The sequence below is a fragment of the Leuciscus leuciscus genome (genome assembly GCF_965113295.1).
Source record: "Leuciscus leuciscus genome assembly, chromosome: 5".
Classification (NCBI taxonomy): domain Eukaryota; kingdom Metazoa; phylum Chordata; class Actinopteri; order Cypriniformes; family Leuciscidae; genus Leuciscus; species Leuciscus leuciscus.
Genome location: NC_138729.1, coordinates 39,347,062 through 39,357,801, shown reverse-complemented (window position 1 = coordinate 39,357,801; position 10,740 = coordinate 39,347,062). Strand labels below are relative to the sequence as shown.

General features: G+C 36.7%; 1 protein-coding gene across 3 annotated transcripts; it reads left to right on the top strand.

Annotated features, from left to right (window-relative positions):
• The first annotated feature begins 2,176 nt into the window (after positions 1-2,176).
• Positions 2,177-10,365, top strand: tbx5b (T-box transcription factor 5b). Of its 3 annotated transcripts, none has more exons than XM_082168714.1 (10): positions 2,178-2,486; positions 2,833-2,938; positions 3,464-3,635; positions 4,250-4,344; positions 4,790-4,909; positions 5,403-5,550; positions 5,684-5,836; positions 5,927-6,018; positions 6,828-6,961; positions 8,520-10,365. In XM_082168714.1, the coding sequence occupies exons 3-10, from the start codon at positions 3,492-3,494 to the stop codon at positions 8,888-8,890; spliced, it is 1,257 nt and encodes a 418-aa protein (XP_082024840.1). In that variant the 5' UTR covers positions 2,178-2,486; positions 2,833-2,938; positions 3,464-3,491; the 3' UTR covers positions 8,891-10,365. The 3 variants fall into 3 exon arrangements, with proteins under 3 accessions (XP_082024842.1, XP_082024840.1, XP_082024841.1); XM_082168715.1 differs by lacking the exon at positions 2,178-2,486 and adding an exon at positions 2,522-2,752; XM_082168716.1 differs by lacking the exon at positions 2,833-2,938 and having other exon boundaries at positions 2,177-2,486.
• Positions 10,366-10,740: the final 375 nt, after the last annotated feature.

Below are 10,740 nucleotides of genomic sequence, written 5' to 3'. Positions count from 1 at the left end.
GCAGCGCACGCAAGGTCCCCCTGCTCAAGCCAGTGCATGTCCAGGCCCATCTGAAGTTTGCCAGTGACCATCTAGATGATCCAGAGGAGGAATGGGAGAAGGTATTGTGGTCTGATGAGACAAAAATAGAGCTTTTTGGTCTAAACTCCACTTGCCGTGTTTGGAGGAAGAAGGATGAGTACAACCCCAAGAACACCATCCCAACCGTGAAGCATGGAGGTGGAAACATCATTCTTTGGGGATGCTTTTCTGCAAAGGGGACAGGACGACTGCACCGTATTGAGGGGAGGATGGATGGGGCCATGTATCGCGAGATCTTGGCCAACAACCTCCTTCCCTCAGTAAGAGCATTGAAGATGGGTCGTGGTGGCTGGGTCTTCCAGCATGACAACGACCCGAAACACACAGCCAGGGCAACTAAGGAGTGGCTCCGTAAGAAACATCTCAAGGTCCTGGAGTGGCCTAGCCAGTCTCCAGACCTGAACCCGGAAAATCTTTAGAGGGAGCTGAAAGTCCATATTGCCCAGCGACAGCCCCGAAACCTGAAGGATCTGGAGAAGATCTGTATGGAGGAGTGGGCCAAAATCCCTGCTGCAGTGTGTGCAAACCTGGTCAAGAACTACAGGAAACATATGATCTCTGTAATTGCAAACAAAGGTTTCAGTACCAAATATTAAGTTCAGCTTTTCTGATGTATCAAATACTTATGTCATGCAATAAAATGCAAATGAATTACTTAAAAATCATACAATGTGATTTTTCTGGATTTTTGTTTTAGATTCTGTCACTCACAGTTGAAGAGTAGCCTACCTATGATAAAAATTACAGACTTCTACATGCTTTGTAAGTGGGAAAACCTGCAAAATCGGCAGTGTATCAAATACTTGTTCTCCCCACTGTATTTATATAAAAGGCTACAGACATCTAGTGGCTACAGGTATTACATATGGTTTTATTTTTATTTCTTTAAGTTAACATATACTGAATAAGAAAAATACTGAATATAAAAAATACTTATAGATTATACACAATATTTTAAAAAGTCTGCACCATCTACATATTAGTCTACTTTAAAATACATGTTGATCAAGGCTGTTATCTTTTCTTAATTTCACTGACTGACCCTGCGCGTTAGTGGTTGGAGTTTTGGTTCATTTGCCTCTAGAAACTTTGATACAACTGCGATAAAAAATAAATTATGGAATTTTAAATCACTAACAAACTCTATATTTTAGCTAACACGATGTCCGTGCTCGTTAGCTACCTTTGAATGTTTAAGTTGGATGTTGAGTCCTTTGATAAAGAAATCGTTTTCATAGCTGGAAGGCATTTGCGCTACACAACTATGTATTTTCCTTTTTCCTCTTTGAAAACAAAATATCTGAAATGTCCAGACATGAAAACGGGTTTCCCCGCGGGAGGCATCGTAATTAATAACTTAACTGTGTCTCAACCTGCGTCTGAGGAGAATGGTTGTAGACAGTTAGGCTATTTGAACATAAATATTTAATTGGATATTTAAGCGTCATTTCCGTTGGCTACAAGGAGCTCTAAAAGCAGTGCACACTAATGTAGACGTTTATAAACAGAAGCAGACTTATACACAAGTGCACTAGGTGGCGCATATAGGCTATAGCCTACACGACATTACCAATATCAGTTGACAATATCAGCTACTGCATATTGCGTATGTTGCCTATCTGTCTACTGATATGTTTGGAAATATTTCTCTGTATGAATCATGACCTTTATGAATTTATTATCAATAAAATATGAAAAGTGGTTCGAGGTCTGGTTTACAGATCATGTCAGGCCCATTCTGGCTGACAGCCCACAGCAACCGATATGATATATAAATTCACCTATCCATCGCTCTCAGCAGAAACAACAATGAAAATAATAGTCATCAGTAATTAAGTAATTGTAAGGAAAACCGATTTGCCAAATGATCTTGTTTGTCAACGTTAAACAGACCCTAATCCAAATGCCGACTAGTCACGAGCTCGGCGTCAAACTCGCGCTCTCCGTGGTGTGTCCTGTCGTTATCTCGCCGGCCGCACGATTGCGGGATACTGTCTTATCTTAACGAGCAATGTTCCCACGGCTCGGGCTCAGCAGTGCAAGCTATCCTGTTATCATCCACTTGTCTTATTTATGGAAGCCTGTTTAGAAATGTGCACGAGTGAGTGACAGAGAACGCGCGTGCTTGGACACACTCATTAAATAGATCAAATAATATTTCCAAAGTTATCATTAAGGGGAATTTTGTTTTCTTTCACCAACAAACAAAAACAAGCGGATTCGCACAGAGAGAGAGAGAGAGAGAGAGAGACAGAGAGGACAGAGCGTTCGCCTTACCTCCTTTCGACCTCCTAAACTTTTAACCCCGCAGCGCGCGCAACCGTCGCGCGCAGTGATGTTGACTGACAAGCGCCGATTTTTTACCGCACAATTTGCACCCTGAGCATAAATTCTGCACCATAAATGTGAGTATAGTGCTTTTCTCTACTTACGCTTTTTAGGCTAAATTTTTTTAGTTGTATTTGGGAAGCACATAGCCTATAGGAACAAGCAGATATATCACGGATAGGAGTTCGCGAAATGTGGTGTTTATTTTGTCGCCGTGTGTGAGTTTGGACATAGCGTGTCATGAGTGTGTGAATGAAAAAGGTGTGACGACATAGAAGGCATCCCACTAAGGGAGATGGAGAAATCAGATGGAGAGACACGACAGAAGAAGGGACAGAGCTTGGTAAAGAGGTGTCTGAGAAGAGAAACTCAAAAATCAAAACGTTCTGAACGCCTTTGCCAATATTCTCATTTGTTTTCAAGGAGATAAAAATGCCTATTGGAGAAACTGCCTAACAAATCAGTGGGGACGAATTTTAAATCTGTTTCGGAATTAATTCACCAACGAAAAGCTCCTTATAACGATGAGGTAAGAGACGTCAAAAATCCAAATAGGCCTATGCCTATGCGCGAGAAAAATACAGGTTAAAGAGAAAATAGATGTAGCTAAGTATTTCTTTGGATAGAAATAAATGAAGATCAATTTTTTTCTATAAAGCAGCCTGCAAATCGAGATTTTCCAACAGTCGGTATAGCTACATAATATTATTTATAGCTAACGATAAACGTTTTACATTTTCAGCCAAACAACGTCGCTCTTATTTTGTCCTAAAATTCTAGCCTACAGATTTATCATCGAACGCAAGCTGAAAACCCGAAACTTTTTTTTTTTTTTAATCAAGGCTAAATCAGTAGCCTATCTAGCCTACTTAATCACATTTCACAAGAATTTAAAGAAATCAGCTGTTTTGAACGCATTTTTTAAAGAACATTGTGAGTTTGTGTGGATTTATTTATTTGTTTGTTTATTTGTAATTAACATCTGGAGATCACATGCTGTTTTTTTTAGTTGTTGTTGTTGTTTTTTTACCATTTTCCATTGCGCATCTTTTAGTTCGCCGTAGTTAACCTCAAACGGGGATATGGCGGATTTAGAGTTCGGATCTCTACAATCGTGTTCCGGCGGCGATTCTCCAGCGATGGAATTCGAGAACGATAAAGATTCCGGACATCACGGTCGGAGCAAAACCGGGTCGCCGCCACTGCAAACTCAGCCTTCCCAACAGGTCAGCCATGACTGCACGTGCAGCCTCCCCGAGTATGCAAGGCAATAATTCTGCTGTCACATTTATTTATTTATTTTACATTTTGTGATTATTATTATTATTATTATTATTATTGGTGGTGGTATTGTTGTTTATTTTAAGTGGAAATTGTGTATTGCACGTATGATATTCTCTCCGCGGATAAAGCTAAAAGGGAATAAATAATGTTTACAAAACAAATAGCCTAGACATTTTTGTAGCATCACATTCATTACATGAGTGTATTAGGCCTATTTATATTACGTGTATTTAGTACGTAGTGTATTTAGATCGTTTGTTGTTGGGTGTCTTCAAAATTTACACGCATATCTTTTTATTTTGCTTTCAAATTCGATATTATTATTTCACAATTATCGTATGGACTAATGTAAAAAAACAAAACTCTGTATGGTTAAAAAAACGTACAAATTAATTAACAGACAGGAAACGCTTTCTTTTATTTAAATAATATATTATTGTTATTATTTTTTAATATTTATAATTTTTATTTGTCAACATATTCAGACAGAATGAAATAAAATAAAAAATCTGTAGTAATTTCCATTTCCCCCCCTTTTTTTTCCTCGTTGATGCAGGGTATGGAGGGAATCAAAGTTTATTTGCATGAGAGAGATCTGTGGGCGAAATTTCATGATGTCTCTACAGAGATGATCATTACCAAAGCTGGCCGGTGAGTGACACTTTGTTATCAAACTTTGTCATCATATTCAAAAATGCTGGATGGATACCAGAAAATATTTGGTTTGATTTATTTCCAAAAAAATCCATTCCCTTTTTAATTAGAGTGGGCCACATTGAATAAAATTGAAATTGATAAACAAATAATGTCTTTAAATATATGTGATAGTTTCAGGGACTCTCATTAGCAACATAAATCTGCAGCTCATTACAATTATTGCATTATTGCAAAAAAGAAAAAGCTCTTTCTTTACATGCAATGACTTCATGGGTCATGAAAATGTTCCAGTGCTCAGAGACAATCAAGAAAATACTCCATTGTAACATTATTGTTGTATTTATGTATGCATACATGCATTTATGTATTATTATTATTATTATTATTATTATTATCATTTGTTGTTAGCTCTCTATAATGCATCATTAATCTTTTACAGACGAATGTTTCCCAGCTACAAAGTGAAGGTAACAGGCCTAAATCCCAAAGCAAAATATATCTTACTGATGGACATTATTTCAGCCGACGAGCATCGGTATAAATTTGCAGATAACAAATGGTAAGAACTACAGTGAAATTCATACATTTTAATTTATGTAACTTGTAATATTAATAAATGAATAGAAGGGTCAACATTTTTATAAAGATGATTCATTCTTTTACAACAATATTAAATGGGCATTTTATTAAAAAAAAAATCAGAGTGGTGAGCATTTGAATTATTGTAGGGCATTGAGCTGTTGAGCATGACTGAATGAAAATGAGAGATTTAGCTAAATCAATGCGTGGGGGGAATGCAAAGAGAAAGGAATGCGTAGTGTAAATATGACTGAATAGAAAATGAACTGTGTTGTTGTTGTGAAATGATGCATGACTCATATAATTATGAGCTTTGGTTAGGTTGTATTGTTCAGTGAGTGGAGGATCCACACAGAAAAACTCTGAGACAGAAGCTCATTTTGCTCCCTGAACTTTTATCTTAGAGTTGTGGAGCAGACAGAAAGTCCTTATCTTCTTTAATGTTGACTAACCCGTTCCTATCTCCTCTGCAGGTCCATCAGTGGTAAAGCTGAGCCGGCGATTCCAGGCCGACTGTATGTGCACCCAGACTCACCGGCTTCAGGAGCTCATTGGATGAGACAGCTCGTCTCTTTCCAGAAACTCAAACTCACCAACAACCACCTGGACCCTTTCGGACATGTAAGTAACGATGTCAATCAGATTGAATTGGTTATTTAATTTGCTGATGAATGTGATTGAACTCCCCACAGGTTTCCACCTCAGTTTCTTAACCAGTGGGTTAACCAGGAAATCTCTTCCTGTTTTGCTGCAGATCATTTTAAATTCCATGCATAAATACCAACCTCGCCTGCACATCGTGAAGGCAGACGAGAGGAACAGCTTTGGCTCCAGCAACACAAGTTTCTGCACACACTCCTTTCCTGAGACGACTTTCATCGCTGTAACTTCCTACCAGAACCACACAGTAAGCAGCAGGAGTCCTATGATCGTTAATAAATGGATAGATTTGCATAAAGCAGCAGAGTGCTCATCTTAAATCCTCTTTTATTTTCAGATCACTCAGCTGAAGATTGAGAATAATCCATTCGCTAAAGGTTTCCGTGGAAATGACGATGTCGAATTGCATCGCATGTCCCGTACGCCAAGGTGGAGTGCACATATTTTAAACATATCAATACGTATGCATGTCCACACGCAAACATATTTTACCTTAGTAGATCATGTCAGCACCATAACAGTTTGTGATGTGAGTAATGATGAATCATTAATGTTCTGTATTTTTTCTTTCTTTCTGTTTTCTTGTATGTATGTGCCTGCATGTCATTGTGTGTTGCATCTCGTAGCCACTAATGTCGTTGTTTCAGACACACAGAGAATATGTTGTACTTTAACTAGCAGGGTTTGGGAACAAAAGTCAAAGCTTTCTGTTGAATGTTGACAGTATTGAATGTGACACACAAGAGAGGGATATTTATAGTGTAACAATATTAAGAGCAGAGCGGCACAACACACTGTCACACAGAAAGGTCACTGAAGGGCTAATGTGTGTGTGTCTGAATAAATGCGTTTTTGAGAGAGAGAGAGAGAAAACAGAGAGAAAGAGGAATGGGTCAGATTGGAAAGGGGGTATAGAGAAGATTTTTAGCTACTGTAATTGTCTCTTAGCTTAGAAATTTAATTAGAAACGATCAGTACTGTGCAAATGATATCCCTTACCCTCGCCGCCCCACCATGCCAATGCAAATCATGAGACTGCTCTCTCTCTTTTAACACCCTGATCTATCAACCCTAGTGCCAGTGTTTTGTGACTCCTCCCCTAAAAGTACCATAATTCACTTGGATATATCCTGGAAATATCCTGAATATAGCTTTTGAGTTAATCATCATTTTCTCAAATATTGTCTTGGTCTCTGCTGTAGGAATCAGTGTGTCTGATGCCTTTTTTTCCCCCACAGTAAGGAGTATCCACTTGTACCACGTAGTACTGCAAGGCAGCGTGTAGCTCCACCCTCTCCTGACTGTCTCTCTCGGTCAGAATACACTGTGACACAAAAACCCAGTCCAGGCTACACCTGCTCCGACACTTCAGGTATAGTCCAAAACAAAGAGTTTGTATTTTTGTGTTATAATATTTTGAATAAAGGTAAGTTTTATTTACTCAAATGTAGTTTTGTTATAGTGGCTCCAATAAAATTTTTTAGCAGCTTAAAAAGATGAGTGCCTTATACCTCTCAAAATGACTTTAAACTTTACTAATTTAATAAGTCATAATTTGATTTAATACATTTGAATATTTATTATTTGTACTTTATACCTATTATTTATTATTTGTACTTTTATTTTGTACGTTCTTGTGTTGCTTCGGAATTTTTGTGTTTTTTTTTAAACAATGTTCAGGTAGGCCTACATAATTTTCTCTTTTCAGAAAAGTCAAGTCAAGTCCCCTTTATGTAGCGCTTTGTACAATACAGATTGTTTTACACTGCTGCTTTACACTGGTTAACAGGAAAAAGATTCAGTAATGCAAACCGAATCAAATTCTGCTGTAAAGCAGCTCTAAAAAGACAATAGCAAATAGTCACCATCCAGGTCAAATAAGTTCAGTGTTGATTCAGTTCGGTTCAATAACTGTAAAGTTCATCAATTATGGAATGAATTCAATTCATCTATAAAGCAGCTCTGGAGAAAATCCAGCTCAGTTCAGTTCTCGTCCGATAGAGTCAGTACAGTCAAGTCAATAATATTGCTGAATATTAAGTGTCCCCAACTAAGCAAGCTAAAAGTAACCATTATAAAATGTTACGACTGTTATGATTTGTTAGGTGTAAATGAATGAATGTAATTTCCTTTATACTTTTTAATTTGATGTATGTGACCTACGTTAACTTTCGAAATGAGAAAACATTTATTTTCTGCACGAAAAAAAAAAAAAGAAGAATAAAAACAGCTTGTGCTGTGATGTCTGATTCAAACAGGTTATTTTTAATGAGTCAGTCAAAAATGTTCACGAAGCCACGATATTGCTTGTGAGTTGAGGTTTGATTCAGGGAATGCAATGTGCTAATTTCTGCACTAAATAGTTCTAATTTTGAGCCATATTCAATTATTATTGGATCTCCTTCAAAGCTTTAAGAATGTTTGCTTTTTTTATTTCTGTATTTATCAAATGAACATTTTAATGACAGTATATTTTTTAACAAAAATAAATGTGTTTATTTAACAAATTAAACAGAATATAGTAAAATTTTTGTTGAAGTGATTGGTTTGAACAAGTATTATGCAAAACATATTACTTTAGATAAAAGTATTTTAGATAAAAAAAAATATTTTTATTATTTATTTTACTTACAGTTTAATTGAGCTCCTAAATATTTTATTTTAGGAGCCAACATTGTCCTTTTCATTTTTGCTGTCTAGACTCTATTCTGTATGCAGCAGAGAGCACTCTGTAAACTTTTTTTTGCCATCCTGGATGCATGTTATTATTAATTCAAAAGGTCAGTGGCCGTCTCCTAAGCTAGCAGCAACCAACTATATAAACCCAAAACAATGAACTACTCTTTTAAAGCAGAAATGCACATTTCAGCTCTTATTTGCCATGTCTTTACTGGAATGATTGAATCAGTTTTTTTTTTTTTTCTCTGCAGGTGATCACACCGTCACTGAAGCCCCACACACTCATGACCCTACCTACCAGCTCTTCACCTACCAGCTCTCGCCCTGCAGTATGGACACCGCACAGCACCAGCCTTGCATGTACGGAAGCTCTCAGGTGGGCATGGAGGACCTCAGGTGGGCGTCTTATACAGACAGTACAGCTTACCAGAGCTTTTCTTCTGCTAAAGAAATGGGTGGGACTTTTGGTCCCACCACTGACCTCTCTCAGGAACTGTATCCACAATACACCTGTGAGGTGGGTGTCCAGTCACACTGCATGATGACTGATTTATCGCTTTATGCTTGCAGTCGATCATTCAGCCAAAACCAACAACCAAACAGCTGGTGTGGGGGCAGTTGAGCAAGTGTGTGTGTGTGTGTGTGTGTGTGTGTGTGTGTGTGTGTGTGTGTGTGTGTGTGTGTGTGTGTGTGTGTGTGTGTGTGTGTTTGTTTGTTTGTTTGTTTGTTTGTGTAAAAGGGGTAAAAGGTCTGTGAATAATTGTGATAACTTGCTCATAACATCCTGAAATCACACATTTGCATCTGTTTTGCTCCACAGATGCTATGTTTTTGGGAATCAGGTCTGGCAGATGGTACATTTTACAGTTCTGCTATATCGCCAAAATAAATAATAACAATAAAATTTGACATCAAAAGTAACATTATTTGCAGTGTAGTAGCAAGCAATTCTTTAATTTATTGATATAAATATTTGTATATATTTTATATATACTGTTTTATAATATTTAATACTTTCTCATGATTTCTGTCATTAGCTTAAGTAAAAATAAAATTAATTAATAAAGTTTCCAATTATAACCAAACAGAGTATTATAGCATGCATATATATACAGTGTATATATATATATATGAAAAACTTTGTTAATAGGGAATATATATATATATATATATATATATATATATATATTGACAAAGTTTTTCATGTTCACATTCACTGTGGAGCAAGTGGAAACTAATGGGATTTCAGGATAAAAATGAGAAATTTTCATTTAATACTGAAAAAAAATTAAATAATTTAATTTCCTCTTATCCCGAACACAGTGATGGACGTTTGCATGTCCCTTGCATCTTCAGTGATGTGTGTGAGATTTTGTGAACCTTTGTATCTCATCAAATATCTCTTCTAGTAAAGATGTGTGAATCTCATACCATTACCGCAGAAAAAAAAAAATCATCAAGATACATCTACACCAGGAAATAAAAAAGAAAAAAAGTTAAGGAGGTGGGTTGTTTCACTGTGGCCAGTATTTGTGAAGATTTAGAGAGAATCCTCTCTTTTACTATTTCACTTGGGAAATGCTGATGTACAAGCACTAACAAACCCAAATGCAAAAGACTCTTAAATATCCACCTGAACATGCTCATGTGCTAGCTTCAGATGGGGGTCCTTTATTTTGTTTATTCTAACTCTATAATGAAGAAAAAAGGGAATGCTGGGTACTGCACGTGTCACAGTCCGTTAAGGGAGCAGTGATGTTACCAATCCTGCCATGGCCCAAGGCAAGAGAGACAGAGAGGAGGGGCATCAGCTGGACATTTATTTATAGACACAACATGCAATAAGAATTTCATTAGTGAAATATGGTAATTTAAAAGAGTTTTTAATGTTGTGAAATTCATGTTCCAATTATTTATAATGATGAACTATTTATTGATTTTGAGTTCACAATTTGTGTTTGCTGATATTTATTTGTAAAGCGTTTTTTAAATTCATTGAGAGTGGTTTACCCAGAAAAATGTAGAGTTTCCGTGTTTTGTGAAGGTGTTTTCTGAAACTTGTTGAATATGAGGCTGAAATAAAATGGTAATCCACAACCATGTATTTTGTGTTTAATCTAGAGCCTATGTCTTGAAATGTACTTCATTCATAGATTTTGATGTTTTGAATGTGTATGTTTGTGTGTGTGTGTGTGTGTGTGTGTGTGTGTGTGTGTGTGTGTGTGTGGGACATTTTTGGCCCCCCATGAAGAAAACATCTTAAATTATCTTAAAAACATCTTAAGAAAACATTCTATAAATCATATTAAGTGATGTTTTTTCAACATGTAAAACATTTCTGTGATGGGGAGATTTAGGGGTATGGTGAGGGTTGGGGGATAAAATATACAGCTTGTACAATATAAAAATCATTACGTCTATGGAAAGTTCCCATAAAACATGTAAACCAAACATGTGTGTGTTTCTGTGCCT